This window comes from Salmo trutta, chromosome 27 (assembly GCF_901001165.1).
Source record: "Salmo trutta chromosome 27, fSalTru1.1, whole genome shotgun sequence".
Lineage (NCBI taxonomy): Eukaryota > Metazoa > Chordata > Actinopteri > Salmoniformes > Salmonidae > Salmo > Salmo trutta.
In genome coordinates, this window is record NC_042983.1 from 20,314,479 (window position 1) to 20,333,567 (window position 19,089).

At 41.1% G+C, this 19,089-nt stretch overlaps 1 protein-coding gene across 1 annotated transcript; it reads right to left on the reverse strand.

Moving 5' to 3' along the window:
• Positions 1 to 82: 82 nt before the first annotated feature.
• LOC115164555 (beta-centractin) lies at positions 83 to 18,492 on the reverse strand. Its single transcript, XM_029717178.1, has 11 exons — positions 18,334 to 18,492; positions 15,625 to 15,689; positions 14,324 to 14,399; positions 14,015 to 14,140; positions 13,648 to 13,772; positions 13,215 to 13,431; positions 2,016 to 2,108; positions 1,713 to 1,887; positions 1,531 to 1,592; positions 1,335 to 1,375; positions 83 to 1,249 (listed from the first exon to the last, which is right to left on the reverse strand). The coding sequence occupies exons 1-11, from the start codon at positions 18,490 to 18,492 to the stop codon at positions 1,147 to 1,149; spliced, it is 1,242 nt and encodes a 413-aa protein (XP_029573038.1). The 3' UTR covers positions 83 to 1,146.
• Between the last annotated feature and the right edge of the window lie 597 nt (positions 18,493 to 19,089).

Genomic DNA, 19,089 nt, shown 5'->3' on the forward strand with positions numbered 1-19,089 from the left:
TATTTTGCCATTTTAAATCAAAATCTTACATGGCGTCAGCATTGCTAATGTATTCAGCATAACAAAAATAATCACATCCCAGCAGAGTGCACTCATTTATTGTAACTAAATTTACAAAATGAAAGTGCAAGCAACACTCCAATGTACAACTCGATTAAAAAATAATATTTCAGCAATACTGTTAGTATTTGCCTATAAGAGTTATTATGCCAGCAGGATATGGTCAAACTGTTACCCTTGAAACTAACACAATACATATTTTGATCTGAAATGAAGTCACTAAAACCAATTCTGTTTAGCTTGCAAACATCTGGCAGAAGAAGCATGACAACCAACCCATTGTCACGTCACTGTCGGTCCAGTTTAAAAGTTTAGCAAACCATACAGGTTTGGAACATATGAATTTCGTCAGAATATTCTCCATCAGCACAACACTGAAAGTGCTTTTAACTCATGTGGTCCACTCAAGATTTAATGTTTAATTCCCTAACAACATTGAGTTAAAATGGCACCAGGTGATAAACCGATCATCAAATATTTTCAATACAATTTACATCAACTTGGGTTTGAAAGTTGAAGACGCTGATGGACAGTTGAAAGACGCTGATGGATATTCAGACTGTGGGAAATAAAGAAAACTTTATAACAAGAAGTTCTTAAGGTGTCTTCGCACACTATGTTTAATGTGCCACAGTAACAAAACCCAAAAGGTAAAAACACATTTCTTAATTGAATCTATACATCAAAGTAAAGCAGAACGTTCCCCTTCATTGCCATTTAAGTTAAGGATTTTATGATCCATTTCATATGGGGCACAACAAATCGTAAAATACAGAATTTGCATCCTGTAATGCAGGTTTGCCTTAAATGTTAAAAATAAGGAAAGTCCACAATATCAAGAGATGCAACTTAAAGCCTTGTCATTGGGACAGGTTCTGGGTCTGTCTGGTAATGGCTGCCCAACACTTTGCCAGTGCTGGCCAGTGTCCCCGTCATTTGGCGTGTGTAGGGGAGTCTGTAGAAGGCATGCCATAGGGAGCCATGAACTCTCCTTATCATAGGGGTAATGGGGAAGGGGGTGTAGTGGAGTAGTTGGTGGACTTGAACCAGAGGTTTTTGGGCATAATAGGAGCACCGCCCACCTCTTCAGAAGGTCTTCCGATGGATGGCACGTGCTCGGTCTTCCTCATACTCCTTCTTTGACACCCACATCTTCTTGAAGGTGTCCAGTGACGCAAGGATGGAGCCCCTTCAAGCATGCAACAAGAGGATCATAACTCTGGAAACAGAGACTAATCTGTTTAGTCTGTGGCTGATCACATGATGTTACTTACCCTATCCACGTGGAGTAGAGTCGTTCTTGGGGTGCAGAGATCTAACAAAGAGTAAATCAGGGAAATAAATGGACTGACACAGCACAACTAGTTCAGAAATGGATGATAATTGTTGAACCAACATTAAACATTTAGTACATTGAAATTGCTGCTCATACATATGTAAAGGAGTCCCCAAGGTTAAGGTAGCAAATACCTTTATTTTCACATCTTTGGGTGCCAACTTTTTCACTTCACTTAACAATCGATCACCAAAACCTTTGGGAAAGAAAACATGTAAAACAAGGACAATAAGCCAATGCTTAAGGAATGGAGTGAAACGTTTGTTGTTTGCCAGTCCTCAATATGTAATTGGTGGGAAATAATTGTAATGAATACCTTTGAGGAGAGTGGAGCCCCCAGAGAGGACAATGTTGGAAAAGAGTGTACGTCGCAGGTCCATGTCTGACTTCTGAATGGCAAAAGCCAGAACCTCGTGGATTCCTTCACTCTCGTCCCCTATCAGGTCTGGACGGAAGAGAAGCTCTGGGGCTCGGAATCGAGCAGGGCCAATCTAAACAGGGTATAACAAGCTGTCAATAATTCGGTATAAATACAAAAGTTTACATGATAATGTCAAAATAGTAATATTGAACAACTTTCAGAACAATACATGTTGCGAATGCATCTAAAATGACTCACATCCAATGTGCTGCCATCAGGAAGAGTGTACTGTGCCTTCTCCATCTCCAAGGTCTCATCTTTTTGTGGGTTCAGAGATAGGTAGCATGCTCTCTGCAGAGGTAAACAAGATAAGTGACAGATGTCAAGGACAAAGGCTGAATCAAAAATCTAAATAACAAGACTGTCAGAGTGTCTTGTTAAGATTGTAGATGTTGTCAAACAAGTTCATCACAATTTTTGAATTTGGCCCTAATGAAAGATTTCTAGAGGTCGACCGATTAATTAATCGACATGGCAGATTAATTACGGCCGATTTCAAGTTTTCATAACATCGGTAATCAGCCTTTTTGGAAGCTGATTACATTGCAATCCACGAGGAAACTGCGTGTTATGCGAGTGCAGCGTCAAAAGGACCTTGTGGCTGCAAGGAAAGTAGCTAGTTAGCATTAAACTTATAAAAAAAACATATCAATCCTCACATAATCACTAGTTAACTACACATGGTTGATGATATTACTAGGTTAACTAGCTTGTCCTCTTGCGTTCAGTGCAAGCCTGGCTCGTTGCGAACTGTGAACTAATTTGCCAGAATTTTACATAATTATGACATAACATTGAAGGTTGTGCAATGTAACAGCACTATTTAGACTTAGGGTTGCCACCCGTTCGATAAAATACGGTTCCGTATTTCACTGAAAGAATAAACGTTTTGTTTTCGAAATGATCGTTTCCGGATTTGACCATATTAATGACCAAAGGCTCGTATTTCTGTGTTTATTATATTATATTTAAGTCTATGATTTGATAGAGCAGTCTGACTGAGCGGTGGTAAGCAGCAGCAGGCTCGTAAGCATTCATTCAAACAGCACTTTACTGCCTTGGCCAGCAGCTCTTAGCAATGCTTGAGGCACATCGCCGTTTATGACTTCAAGCCTATCAACTCCCAAGATTAGGCTGGCAATACTAAAGTGCCTATAAGAACATCCAATAGTCAAAGGAATATGAAATACAAATGGTAGAGAGAAATAGTTGACTTGTCATAGTTCCTATAATAACTACAACTTCTTAACTGGGAATATTGAACCGCCAGCTTTCATATGTTCTTATGTTCTGAGCCAGGAATTTAAAATGTTAGCTTTTTTTACATGGCACATACTGCACTTTTATTATTTCTCCAACACTGTTTTTGCATTATTTAAACCAAATTGAACAGGTTTCATTATTTATTTTAGACTAAATAGATTTTATGTATTATATTAAGTTAAAATAAAAAGGGTTCATTGAGTATTGTTGTAGTTGTCATTATTACACACATAATTTTAAATATATACACAGTGAGGGAAAAAAGTATTTGATCCCCTGCTGATTTTGTACGTTTGCCCACTGACAAAGAAATTATCAGTCTATAATTTTAATGGTAGGTTTATTTGAACAGTGAGAGATGGAATAACAAAAAAAAATCCAGAAAAACACGTCAAAAATTTTATAAATTGATTTGCATTTTAATGAGGGAAATAAGTATTTGACCCCCTCTCAATCAGAAAGATTTCTGGCTCCCAGGTGTCTTTTATACAGGTAACGAGCTGAGATTAGGAGCACACTCTTAAAGGGAGTGCTCCTAACCGCAGCTTGTTACCTGTATAAAAGACCTGTCCACAGAAGCAATCAATCAATCAGATTCCAAACTCTCCACCATGGCCAAGACCAAAGAGCTCTCCAAGGATGTCAGGGACAAGATTGTAGACCTACACAAGGCTGGAATGGGCTACAAGACCGTCACCAAGCAGCTTGGTGAGAAGGTGACAACAGTTGGTGCAATTATTCGCAAATGGAAGAAACACAAAAGAACTGTCAATATCCCTCGGCCTGGGGCTCCATGCAAGATCTCACCTCGTGGAGTTGCAATGATCATGAGAATGGTGAGGAATCAGCCCAGAACTACACGGGAGGATCTTGACGATGATCTCAAGGCAGCTGGGACCATCGTCACCAAGTAAACAATTGGTAACACACTACGCCGTGAAGGACTGAAATCCTGTAGCACCCGCAAGGTCCCCCTGCTCAAGAAAGCAGATATACATGCCCGTCTGAAGTTTGCCAATGAACATCTGAATGACTCAGAGGACAACTGGGTGAAAGTGTTGTGGTCAGATGAGACCAAAATGGAGCTCTTTGACATCAACTCAACTCGCTGTGTTTGGAGGAGGAGGAATGCTGCCTATGACCCCCAAGAACACCATCCCCACCGTCAAACATGGAGGTGGAAACATTATGCTTTGGGGGTGTTTTTCTGCTAAGGGGACAGGACAACTTCACCGCATCAAAGGGACGATGGACGGGGCCATGTACCGTCAAATCTTGGGTGAGAACCTCCTTCCCTCAGCCAGGGCATTGAAAATGGGTCGTGGATGGGTATTCCAGTATGACAATGACCCAAAACACACGGCCAAGGCAACAAAGGAGTGGATCAAGAAGAAGCACATTAAGGTTCTGGAGTGGCCTAGACAGTCTCCAGACCTTAACCCCATAGAAAATATGTGGAGGGAGCTGAAGGTTCGAGTTGCCAAACGTCAGCCTCGAAACCTTAATGACTTGGAGAAGATCTGCAAAGAGGAGTGGGACAAAATCCCTCCTGAGATGTGTGCAAACTTAGTGGCCAACTACAAGAAAGGTCTGACCTCTGTGATTGCCAACAAGGGTTTTGCCACCAAGTACTAAGTCATGTTTTGCAGAGGGGTCAAATACTTATTTCCCTCATTAAAATGCAAATCAATGTAACATTTTTGACATGTTTTTCTGGATTTTTTTTGTTATTCTGTCTCACTGTTCAAATAAACCTACCATTCAAATTATAGACTGATCATTTCTTTGTCAGTGGGCAAACGTACAAAATCGGCAGGGGATCAAATACTTTTTCCCCCTCACTGTGTGTGTGTGTGTGTGTGAGAGAGTGTGAGTGTGATATATATATATATATATATAAAAAAAAAACACTACATACACAGATAATATATACACACACACACGTGTATGTATGTATATATATATATATATATATAAAATACATATACACGTGTATATAATACATATACAAATAATATACACACACGTATCTATTTCTATATAAATAAATAAGTAAATAGGCCAATTAATCGGTATTGGCAATTTTTGGTCCTCCAATAAATCGGTATCGGCGTTGAAAAATCATAAAATCGGCCAACCTCTAATTTCATTATTTAAAAAGCAGTGCATTCAGTTACAATCATAGCATAGTATGCCTGTAAGGGACAGAAACAACATGATGTACATCAAAGTATTAATAGCATTTCCACCATAAACACAACATTCACTGTAACATACAGCTATTAATGCTCTCAATGTTTAAGTAGGCCTACTCCCTCTTATCAATGTTATTGAAGTTTAGCACTTGCGCACAGCACACACACTCCTCATAGGAGGAAGGGGACGACCATCCTCAGTGAATTTCATTACAATTTAAATGGTAAAACATTAAAAAAGTTATCCTTTTTAGATAAAACTATAATACATATATTCACGCTACCAATTAATTGATTTAGGCTTACTGTTTTGCAATGAATGTCTACAGTAGCCTCAACAGCACTCTGTAGGGTAGCACCATCGTGTAGCCAAAGGACAGCTAGCTTCAGTCCTCCTCTGGGTACATGGACTTCAATACAAAACACAGGAGGCTCATGGTTCTCACCACCTTCCATAGACTTACAGTAATAATGACAACTTCCGAAAGAACGTTCTCCAACCTATCAGACCTCTTGCAGCATGAACTGACATGTTGTCCACCCAATGAAAGTACTGAAAGCATAAGCTGCAGCTAGCTTGCACTGCAGAACATTAAATGTGGTGAGTAGTTGACGCAAAGAGAGATAGACAATAGCTGAACAGTTTTGAACAAATTCATTTATTAAAAAATAAAGCAAAAGAGAGTGAGAAGAGAGCTATGTTCCGTACATTTTTTTCCACTTTCACTTACTTAGCTAGCAAATGCAGCTAGCTAGCTGGTGTACCCTACTAAAACACCCAGCTCAAAAAGAGTGATGCTATTTTAGCTAGCTGGCTATGACTACCCAACACAACACTGGAACTCCTCCAAGTCAAGGTAAGCTTTTGGTTTTACTAATTTATTGCCATCGGGGCCTGCTGGTGCAACTGCTAAACTGCTTATTGAACTGCTTACTGACTGTACACTAATGTAACTGCATGATTGTAGCGGGTTTACTAACACGTTACTTCTATTATCTATGTTGACTATGATGTTACTTTCGCTAATATTTAGGCATGTGTAGCGGCTTTTTTTCGCCTGGTCACATACAGCTGATGTGTTGTGCATTGAAGTGCATTGAAGTTCACAAGCAAAGGGAAAAGGTGAGAGGAGGAGAGTGCATAGATGCGGGAAGGAATACAACGTGGCAGCTATGAAAGTGAACTGTGTTTACGTGTGATCAGGGGTGTTCCGCCGATTCTGTTGTAAAACTTATTTTTTCAACAGAAGCAAACGAAACGAAATCAGGATAAACATACATGGATTTGTCCAATAGAAACTCGTTTGCAAATGTTGGACTAATCATTACACCCTAGATCAGCTAGATGCAGGCAAGAGTGTAGAAGGCGGTATTGAATGTGTCACTGTCTGTCCATGTGTCACCTCAAATTTCTCTCGACCTGTGTGCAATTAAGTTGTAAACTTTCATTCATAGGCTAGGTTGTAGCAACCTCATGATGTGTATAGGAAAAATGACAGTATCATGTAGTAGCCTAAACCTATAAATGTTAAATTGAACTGGGTAAATGGAATATGAATGGCAATCATCCAATATGCTGTAATAGAAATAAGGCCATGGTTACGAGAAAAAAAAAAATATATATATATATATATATATATATCGTCCTCGCTCATCTTAAACTGCACCGACAGCCTCACACACCTTTAAGAAGTTAAAACTTCAGGCATTCTCAATCAAATAAAATCAAGTTTATTGGTCACATACACATATATGCAGATGTTATAACAGGTGCAGCGAAATACTTGTGTTTCTAGCTCCAAAAGTGCAGTAATTGTTTTGTACCTAGCAATACAAAACAATCAAAAAAATAAAGAAATGATAGAGTCAGGAATATAAATATACACAGAACAAAAATATATAAGTGGAACATGGAAAGTGTTGGTCCCATGATCTGAAATAAGATCCAAGAAATTTAACACACAAAAAGCTTATTTCTCTAAAATATTGTGCACAAATATGTTAACTTCTCTGTTAGTGAGAATTTCTCTTTTGCCAAGACAATCCATCCACCTGACAGGTGTGGCATATCAACAAGCTGAGTAAACAGCATGATCATTACAAAGGCGCACCATGTGCATTCTTCAGATGGCATTGAGGAGTACACCACATCAATAAGTGCATCGATGACATCGTCAGTGACCATACGAACATACCCCAACCAGAAGCAATGGATCACAGGCAACATCTGCACTGAGCTAAAGGGTAGAGCTGCCGCTTTCAAGGAGCGTGACTCTAACCCAGACATTTATAAGACATCCCGCTACGCCCTCTGACGAAACATCAAAACAGGCAAAGCATCAATACAGGACTAAGATTGAATCGTACTACTCCGGCTCAGACGCTTGTCGGATGTGGCAGGGCTTGCAAACTATTACGGACTACAAAGGAAAGCACAGCCGTGAGCTGCCCAGTGACACGAGCTAAATTATTTCTATGCTCGCTTCGAGGCAAGTAACACTGAACCACGCATGCGAGCACCAGATTTTCCGGACGACAGTGTGATCATGCTCTTCGTAGCCAACGTGAGTAAGACCTTTAAAACAGGTCGACATCCACAAGGCCGCATGGCCAGACGGATTACCAGGATGTGTACTCCGAGCATGCGCTTACCAACTGGCAAGTGTCTTCACTGACATTTTCAACATCTCCCTATCCGAGTCTAACACCAAAATGTTTCAAGCAGACCACCATGGACCCTGTGCCCAAGAACACTAAGGTAACTTGCCTAAATGACTACCGACACGTAGCACTCACGTCTGTAGCCATGAAGTGCTTTGAAAGGCTTGTCATGGCTCACAACACCATTATCCCAGAAACCCTAGACCCTCTCCAATTTGCATACCGCCACAACAGATCCTGAGATGACGCAATCTCTATTGCACCACACTGCCCTTTCCCACCTGGACAAAAGGAACACCTACATGAGAATGCTATTCATTGACTACAGCTTAGCGTTCAACACCGTAGTGTCCTCAAAGCTCATCACTAAGCTAGGGACCCTTGGGACTAAACATCTCCCTCTGCAACTGGATCCTGGAATTCCTGACAGGTCGCACCCAGGTGGTAAGGGTAGGTAACAACACATCCGCCACACTGATCCTCGACACAGGGGCCTCAGGGGTGCTTGCTCAGTCCCCTCCTGTACTCTCTGTTCACCTATAACTGCATGGCCAAGCACAACTCCAACACCATCAATAAGTTTGCCGATGACACAATAGTGGTAGGCCTGATCACCGATAACGACGAGACAGCATATAGGGAGGAAGTCAGACCTGGCAGTGTGGTGTCAGGAAAACAACCTCTCCCTCAACGTGATCAAGACAAAGGAGATGATCGTGGACTACAGGAAAAGGAGGGCCGAGCACGCCCTCATCCTCATCGACGGGGCCTTAGTCGAACAGGTTGAGAGCTTCAAGTTCCTTGAAGTCCACATCACCAATGAACTACCATGGCCCAAACATACCAAGACAGTCATGAAGAGGGCACGACAACACCTATTTCCCGTCAGGAGATTAGATCCTCAAAAAGGTTTACAGCTGCACCATTGAGGGCATCCTGAATGGTTGCCTCACCGCCTGGTATGATAACTGCTCAGCTTCCGACCACAAGGAACTACAGAGGGTAGTGCGTACGTCCTTGTACATCACTGGGGCCAAGCTTCCTGCTATCCAGAACCTATATACCAGGCGGTGTCAGAAAGGTCCCAAAAAATTGCCAAAAAGACTCCAGCCACCCTAGTCATAGACTATCCTTCTCTGCTACCGCACGACAGGCGGTACCGGAGCGCCAAGTCTAGGTCCAAAAGGCTTCTTAACAGCTTTTACCCCCAAGCCATAAGACTGCTGAACAGCAAATCAAATGGCTACCCGGATTATTTGTATTGACCCCCCCCCCTCATTTTTACAGCTGCTACTCTGTTTATTATCTATGCATAGTCTCTTTACCTCTACCTACATGTACAGTACCAGTCAAAAGTTGGGATACACCTAAGTATTCAAGTTTTTTTTTTTTTACTATTTTCTACATTGTAGGATAGTGAAGTCATCAAAACACATATGGAATCATGTAGTAACCAAAAAAAAAGTCTTAAACATATCAAAATATATTTTAGATTCTAAAAGTAGCCACCCTTTGCCTTGATGACAGCTTTGCACACTCTTGGCATTCTCTCAACCAGCTTCACCGGGAATGCTTTTCCAACAGTCTTGAAGGAGTTTCAACATATGCTGAGCACTTGTTGGCTGCTTTTCCTTCACTCTGCGGTCCAACTCACCCCAAACCATCTCAATTGGGTTAAGGTCAGGTGATTGGAGGCCAGGTCATCTGATGCAGCACTCCATCACTCTCCTTGGTCAAATAGCCCTTACACAGCGTGGAGGTGTGTCGGGTCATTGTCCTGTGGAAAAACAAATGATAGTCCCACTAAGCGCAAACCAGATGGGATGGCATATTACTGGTGAATGCTGTGGTAGCCATGCTGGTTAACCTGTTAGGGCTAGGGGGCAGTATTTACACGGCCGGATAAAAAAACGTACCCGATTTAATCTGGTTACTACTCCTACCCAGTAACTAGAATATGCATATAATTATTGGCGTTGGATAGAAAACACCCCAAAGTTTCTAAAACTGTTTGAATGGTGTCTGTGAGTATAACAGAACTCATATGGCAGGCAAAAACCTGAGAAGATTCCTTAAAGGAAGTGCCCTCTCTGACAAGATCTTGTTCTTCTTGTCTCTGTTTATTGAAGACTGAGGATCTTTGCTGTAACGTGACACTTCCTACGGCTCCCATAGGCTCTCAGAGCCCGGGAAAAAGCTGAATGATGTCATTCCAGCCCCAGGCTGAAACACATTTGCGCTTTTGGCAAATGGCCGATAAGAGGATAATGGGCTTAGGCGCGTGCAAGAGTCGATCCCGTGCTTTATTTTCTTTCGTCTATTTACCTAAACGCAGATTCCCGGTCGGAATATTATCGCCTTTTTAGGAGAAAAATGACAAAAAAATTGATTTTAAACAACTGTTGACATGCTTCGAAGTACGGTAATGGAATATTTCGAATTTTTTTATCACGAAATGTGCCGTGCTCGTAACCCTTATTTACCATTCGGATAGTGTCTGGAACGCACGAACAAAACGCCGCTGTTTGGATATAACAATGGATTATTCGGGACCAAACCAACATTTGTTATTGAAGTAGAAGTCCTGGGAGTGCATTCTGACGAAGAACACCAAAGGTAATCAAACTTTTCTAATAGTAAATCGGAGTTTGGTGAAGGCTAAACTTGCTGGGTGTCTAAATAGCTAGCCCTGTGATGCCGGGCTATCTACTTAGAATATTGCAAAATGTGCTTTCACCAAAAAGCTATTTTAAAATCAAACATATCGAGTGCATAGAGGAGTTCTGTATCTATAATTCTTAAAATAATTGTTATGCTTTTTGTGAACGTTTATCGTGAGTAATTTAGTAAATTCGCCAGAAGTTTGCGGGGGGTATGCTAGTTCTGAATGTCACATGCTAATGTAAAAAGCTGGTTTTTGATATAAATATGAACTTGATTGAACAAAACATGCATGTATTGTATAACAATGTCCTAGGTGTGTCATCTAATGAAGATCATCGAAGGTTAGTGCTGCATTTAGCTGTCTTCTGGGTTTTTGTGACATTATATGCTAGCTTGAAAAATGGGTGTCTGATTATTTCTGGCTGGGTACTCTGCTGACATAATCTAATGTTTTGCTTTCGTTGTAAAGCCTTTTTGAAATCGGACAGTGTGGTTAGATTAACGAGAGTCTTGTCTTTAAAATGCTCCAATGGGCTCTGAGAGCCCATTGGAGACGTGGGAAGTGTCACGTAACAGCAGAGATCCCTTGTAATAGAGAATCAACAAGGGGAGAAAATGGTCAGACAGGGTACTTCCTGAACAGAACCTTCTCAGGTTTTGGCCTGCCAAATGAGTTCTGTTATACTCACAGACACCATTCAAACAGTTTTAGAAACTTTGGAGTGTTTTCTATCCAAAGCTAATAATTATATGCATATTCTAGTTTCTGGGCAGGACTAATAATCAGATTAAATCGGGTACGTTTTTTATCCAGCCGTGAAAATACTGCCCCCTAGCCATAAGAGGTTAATTGAAATGCATTCCAGGTGACTACCTCATGAAGCTGGTTGAGAGAATGCCAAGAGTGTGCAAAGCTGTCATCAAGGCAAAGGGTGGCTATTTGAACAATCTCAAATATATTTTGATTTGTTTAACACTTTTTTGGTTACTACATGATTCCATATGTGTTATTTCATAGTTTTGATGTCTTGACTATTATTCTTCAATGTAGAAAATAGTAAAAATAAAGAAAAACCCTGGAATGAGTAGGTGTACTAAAACATTTGACCGGTAGTGTATATAGTATATATATTATTTTGCTCAGAAAACTTGGGGGTCCAAATAAAACCACCCGAGGGCCAAATACGGCCGGCAGTTAGGGAACCCTGTTCTAGATGGTAGCGGGCCGTTGCTTAGGTGGGTGAGGACCTTGATCTTCCTGTGACAACGGGAGCTGTAGATGTCCTGAAGGGCAGGCAGTGTGCCCCCAGTGATGAGTTGGGCTGACTACGCCACCCTCTGGAGAGCCCTGTGGTTGAGGACTGTGCAATTGCAGTACCAGGCCGTGATACAGCCCGACAGGATGCCCTCAATGGTGCAGCTATAGAAGTTTGAGGGTCTTGAAGGTCAGGCCAAATTTCTTCAGCCTCCTGAGATTGAAAAGGTGCTGATCTCAAGGGACCATTTGAGGTTGTGTGCACGCCGATAAACTTTAAGCTTTTGACCTTCTCCATTGACTGGGCTGCAATGTGGATGGGAGCGTGTTCTCTCTGCTGTTTCCTGTCGTCCACAATCAGCTCCTTCGTTTCATTGACGTTGAGGGAGAGGTTATTTCCTGGCACAACTCCACCGTCATTGTTGGTAATCAGACCTACCACTGTTGTGTCGTCAAGTTGTTCATTGAATAGGAGACGAGCGTGGCCACGCAGACATGGGTGAACAGGAGGGAGTGTCTGTTTGCCCCAGGTCCGTGTTTCATAGCAAGTGAGTCATACTACAAGACAGGTCACGGAAGACGATGCTTGGAAATAGATTTTAAATATTGACAAGTGGCAGTTGGGACGTCGAGTGCGCATCGTCTCCATGCTCATTTTGGCCAAAACACTTGCAGACTCGAGTGTTGACTATCGAACACAACAGCAAGTGGTTCTCGATAAAGGGGTTAAGGGCCAAGTGTTCGGTTTGAGATTCAGCCCTCTTTCTCTCACACACACACACACACACACACACACACACCACTCTTGCATATGCAGCCTACCTTTGAAGCATCTTTTTGAGTAGCCTATTCCTCTTCAGTTCTTCCTGTGCCATCCACATATGTGCATTGGTCAAGTTATCAGGTTGCTAGCTAGCAAGGTAACATGACTAGCTAGCTAAACAATGTTTGTTATCAAACCAAAAAAATAGCAGCTCAGGAGTAGTTTAAAACGGCCCATGATATGCACACGAAGCCGTGGCAGAAATTAAAAAAAATAGCGCCGGTAATATTTGGAATAACTTTTACATGATTTTGGTAAGAGACATATCGACATAAAGGCGCAAGCATCGACTGTACCATCTTTGCTATAGCCGTGTTCCGCGTAAAAAGATCGGTGTGGAAACAGGTGCACTTAAAAGGTTTAGCGTGGTGAAGAAATGGACTGGCGATGAATGGAATAAAAAAAAATGTACGCCGATAAACATGTCACGCGTTATTAACACATTCATTTTGACAGCCCCAGAAGATAAAAACTATTTGACTAGAATTGTCACATTTTACCCCATCAAAAACGTAACACAATCTCCCCATCCATACCTCTTTGATAGTTCGCACAACCTCAAACTCAGCTGAAGTGTGGAAGTCATAGCCTTCCTTGCGCAGTAGCAGGCGTAGGTAGCGTGAGACATCCCGCCCAGCAATGTCCACCCGCATGATAGAGTGAGGGATGGCAAAGCCTTCATAGATGGGCACAGCATGGGTTACCCCATCACCAGCATCCAGCACCACTCCTGTTGTCCGCCCTGTGGCATATCTGCAATATCCCAAGAGATATTCAAAACTTCCACTGTTTATGCTAATGATTATTACATCATTTTCATATCTTTACAGTTACTAATGCATTATCCATGCCATATTAGCAAGAAGTTACCTCCTTTTGAGAAGAAATGTTGTACTGTTCTGGTATGTCCAACATTACCCTGGCAAACAAGAGACAAGATAGCTAGCTACAGAGGACAGACAAACTTACAAGCTTAATACTGCCTGCATGGAGATAAAGAGCGCTGGTACATTGAAGGTCTCAAAGAACACCTCTGCTGCACGCTCACGGTTTTTACTTGGGTTTAAAGGGGCCTCTGTTAAAAGCACAGGATGCTAAAGAACATTAGGAGAGATGGGAAAGAAAGTTAATGCAGTTAAACAGTTAAAAACAAAACCCCACATTCATATTCACCTTTCAAGAAACCCTGAGAGAAAAAAACATCTAAAATCAAATGTTATTTGTCACATGCGCCAAATACAACAGGTGTAGACCATACAGTGAAACGCTTACTTACAACGTCTCATGATCTAATTAAAAGTACCCAGAATGTGTCACAGAAACCAGAGAAAAATACCTCTTCAGAGAACGTCTGTAGTTGCTCCTTAGAGTACACATATTGCCAGATGCGCTCCATGTCATTCCAGTCCTTCACAATACCATGCTCCATAGGGTACCGCACAGACAGGAGTCCCCTGTGTTCCTACAACCACATGGAGATCAACAGGTGTTGGGAATAATGGCCATAACTATATTATTGTTTAAAAATACCGCTTCAGTGTCATAACGGCCTAAATATAAGCATACACCATGAAGCCCATTAGCCTACATTATGAGTTACACAATAGGGCCATGGGCATCGGTCTTAGTAAACCACTGTACATACCTCTGCTTTTGGGCCAATAAAGAGATCTCCCTCCAGCGCACCTGCCATCACCCGAACATGCTTTGGACGACCCACACTAAAAGGTAAAGACATGGATTATATTACATGCTTTGATTAAATAAAAGTATTTCAGTAAAATACATTACAGGGCCTTGAGAAAATATGAATAGCCATTGACTTATTCTCAAGTCTTGACATAGATTTTCAAACAGATTTAATTCACTGTCTTCTTGGTAAGCAACTCCAGTGGGGATGTGGCCTTGTGTTTGAGGTTATTGTGCTGCTGTACTGTGAATTCATCTCCTAGTGTCTGGCGGAAAGCAGACAACCAGGTTTTCCTCTAGGATTTTGGCATTCCGTTTATTTATTGTGAAAAACTCCCTAGTCCTTAACGATTACAGGCATAACCATAATATGACGCAGCCACCACTATGCTTGAAAATGTTGTATTGGATTTGCCCCAAACATAACACACTGCCACATTCTTTGCAGTAATACTTTAGTGCCTTGTTGCAAACAGGATGCATGTTTTTAACTATTTTTATTCTGTACAGACTTCCTTCTTTTCCAATTAGGTTAGTTTTGTGGAGTAATTACAATGTTGTTGAGCCATCTTCAGTTCTCCTACCACAGCTATGAAACTCTGTTTTAAAAAGTCTATCTTTGTAGGTGTATCGGTATATATACGCCTGTATCTTTGTAGGTGACTGGGTGTACTGATACACCATCCAAAGTGTAATTTATAACTTCACCATGCTCAAAGACATTCAACGTCTGTTTTATTTAAATTTTACCAATAGGTGGCCTTCTTTGCAAGGCACAGGGAAACCTCCCTGGTCTTTGCGGTTGAATCTGTGTTTGAAATTCACTACTCGACTGAGAGACCTTACAGATAATTGTATGTGTGGTACAGAGATGAGGTAGTCATTCAAAAATCATGTTAAACATTATTATTGCACACAGAGTCCATGCAACTTCGTGTATTATGGGACTTGCTAAAAATAATTTTACTCCTGAACTTTCTTAGGCTTGCCATAACAAAGGGATTGAATACTTATTGACTCAAGACATTTCAGCTTTTCATTTTAAAATTAATTAGTAAAAATGTCTAAAAACATAATTCCACTTTGACATTAGGGTGAATTTATTGTATGTAAGCCCATGACAAAATCTACATTTAATCAATTTCAAATTCAGGCTGTAACAAAATGTGGAAAAAGTCAAGGATGTGAATACTTTCTGAAGGCACTGTAGGTATTTAATATTATAGCGTTGAAATGGCTGAATGTGTGTGATCTTACTAGTTTGGAAAGCAGTATTTGGGGATCTGGTCTCCTGCAAAACCAGCTTTAACAACACCAGAGCCCTGAAAGAGAAAGTAAGAAAATCCAAATGTGGCCCCTTGCAAGCTAGCTACATAAATTAACTAATTTATTATAGAGGCCGAGGGTGGCTCTGACACCATCTGTTCATCTTGTTTGTATAGTGATGTCATGAGACAGTGCTGAGGGGAAAACACCAGCATGCAGGCATCCTATAAACTACTGTATCAGACCCCAATAGCAGAAGTAAAAAAATATAATTTTCCTTGTTGTTCATCACAATTATTGTACTCTAATGCTTTACTACGGTCAGTAACACAATGATGCATAAGTCAATTACGCTTTCTTTAATTTCCCAATAATGCTGATTTCAAGTAGCCTGAAGCGGAAACTGATAATAATCTAACCTAGATGAGCTAATTATCCACCGAAGATTAACTAATTTCCTCATTCATGTCCTTTCATTCATTGCTCACGTCTTAATTATAGCTGGCTAGATAGCTAGCTAGCTCACCCTGACAAGCAAGATAATAGCTAATGCTTTAGACTGTGAGCTTTCCCTAGTCAGCATAGGGATGAGGATGGGTCAGGGATGCAATCGTCCGTTAGCTAACTGTTAGTTATAGGTTAGCTTGGTTACCACCCACATTCCCAACTGCTATGGTAGATTTTAGCTAGCTAGCTAGGGAGACTAAATTACTGACTGACTGATGAACAAAACTAGTCTGAGGCGTCAGCAAATATTTCTCTCTCTGGCTTTAGCTAATTTACCTCATCTACACAGAACAAAAATAAACGCAACAATTGTTGGTCCCATGTTTCACGAGCTGAAATAAAAGACCCCGGAAATGTTCCATATGCACAAAAATTTTGCTCAAATAATTGCAACAAATTTGTTTACATCCCTGTCGGTGAGAATTTCTAATTCGCCAAGATAATTCATCCACCTGACATGTGGCATATCAAGAAGCTGATTAAACAGAATGATCATTACATATGTAGGTGTACCTTGTCCTGGGGACAATAAAAGGCCACTAAAATGTAGAGTAGTGACACAACACAATGTTACAAATGTTTCAAGTTTTGAGTGAGGATGCAATTGGCATGCTGACTGCAGGAATGTCCACCAGAGCTGTTGCCAGAGAATTTCTCTACCACAAGCTTCCTCTAACATTGTTTTAGAGAATTTTCAGTACGTCCAACCGGCCTCACAACCATGTGTAACCACGCCAGCCCAGGGCCTCCACATCCAGCTTCTTAAACTGCAGGATCATCTGAGACCAGCCACCCGGACAGCTGATGAAACTGTGGGTTTGCGCAACCTTAGAATAGCACAACCTAAGGGAAGATCATCATCCTCACAAGGGTCTTGACCTGAATGTAGTTCGGCGTTGTGACCGACTTCGGTGGGCAAAAGCTCACCTTCGACTGCCACTGGCATGCTGGAGAAGTGTGCTCTTCGCGGATTAATTGTGGTTTCAACTGTACTGGGCAGTTGGCAGTGTATGGCATCGTGTGGGCGAGCGGTTTGCTGATGTCAACGTTGTGAACAAAGTGCCCCATGGTGGCATTGGGTTTATGTATGGGCAGACATAAGCTACGGACAACGAACACGATTGCATTTTCTCGACAGCAATACCGTGACGAGATCCTGAGGCCCATTGTTGTGCCATTCATCTGCTGCCATTACCTCATGTTTCAGCCTGATAATGCTTGGCCCCATGTCGCAAGGATCTGTACACAATTGCTGGAAGCTGAAAATGTCCCAGTTCCTCCATGGCCTGCATACTCACCAAACATGTCACCCATTGAGCAAGTTTGACATGCTCTGGATCGATATGTACAACAGCTTGCTCCAGTTCTCGCCAATATCCAAACACTCCATTCAGCCATTGAATAGGAGTGGAACAACATTCCATAGGCCACAATCAACAGCCTGATCAACTCTGCGAAGGAGATGTGTCGCTTAGGCAAACGGTGGTCACACCAGATACTGACAGGTATTCTAATCCACTCCCCTACTTTTTTTGTTTGTTTATGGTATCTGTGACTAACATGCATATCTGTATTCCAAGTCATGTGAAATCCATAGATAAGGGTCTAATTAATTTATTTCAATTGACTGATTTCCTTATATGAACTAATTCAGTAAAATCTTTGAAATTGTTGCATGTTACGTTTATATTTTTGTAACTAGCAAATTAAATTGTTTGCAAAAGATAGCCGTTTTTCCCCTACTAACACTGACTTTGCTGATACTAACGTTAGCTAGCAAGTTGAGGTAAATGTAGCTACTTAGCTAAATTATAGTACTACAGTAGCTATATGACTGAAATGTGGTTGTCCCACCCATCCACTAAAACCCACCTGGCTAACGTTAGTTATCTAATGAATGAACTAATTGTAGCGGTGGCTAAATCGTTCTGGATTAAGAGCACGGATAATATAGCTAGCCATTTGATAAGAGCGTCTGCTAAATTACTAAAATGTCAATGTAACGTTAGCTAGTGTACGTTAAACAGCTTGCTAGCAACCTAGTGTTAGCTAGTTAGTTAACGGGTATAAACAAGACATCGACCGCATTGAACCGCAGACTAACGTTTGCGAGTGATGCATTTATTTTTTACTAACATCAGCTAGCTATATTTATAAATTATGTTTGCGAGCTAGCTAACGTTAACCACTTACATTATCAATCACCACAGGCTGATTTGCTATTATATCGTAGGACTCCATAGTGATACAACGAGCTATCCACTCTTTTATGAATCCTGTTTTCCTAGCTAGAACGTAATTTCGTCTGTTGGTGTTCAGCAGTGGAAAAGCGCAACGCTGAAGAAAGAACATGTGCGTATAGAGCTTCTCAACTATAACAGCTAATCAACGTACAGTCGAAGTTGACGTACAGCCCCACAAGCCAATCGCAAGCCATTGTTAGTGAAACGTCGACGTTGACACTACAACGGAACGTACGACCACAACGTTGCAAAACGTTGACAAACATTTTGGTCTGAGTAACTTATTTTAGATAGACTGTGACCAGACGTTCTAATTATTATACACTTCAAAATATTAAAGGAAGGTCAGCTCTTTGTACATCATGTTACTAGAATTTATGTCAATAGATTAGTTAGGCCTAACTCAAAATGTAAATGTGTTCAAACCATGCAATTACCAGCTATGACTGACACAATAACATTTTTATTTTATTTTATCTGATATCTCCATACAAATTGAAAAAAATCTGCAAAGAATCTGGAAAAATCTATGTTTCGATTAGGCTGCAGCACCACCAGATGGCACTGAAATAACGTGGAATGTGGGACTTTACAATTAGGATAGTGTCTTCCCACAGTTACTGTAGAGTGCCATTCTTTCTTCTTACAACATAAGCAAGACTACAAACTGGATGTTTCACTTTTCTGACTTGCAGATGTATCATTC

Bases quoted from the DNA above. Each gene is read 5' to 3' on its own strand.
- LOC115164555 (XM_029717178.1), bottom strand. From the start codon at position 18,492: ATGTTCTTTCTTCAGCGTTGCGCTTTTCCACTGCTGAACACCAACAGA. The intron at 15,690-18,333 runs GTAAGTGGTTAA...TTTCTCTTTCAG, and splicing joins AGCCTGTGGTGATTGATAAT to GGCTCTGGTGTTGTTAAAGC. The intron at 13,773-14,014 runs GTATTTTTCTCT...AATGTTCTTTAG, and splicing joins TACAGACGTTCTCTGAAGAG to CATCCTGTGCTTTTAACAGA.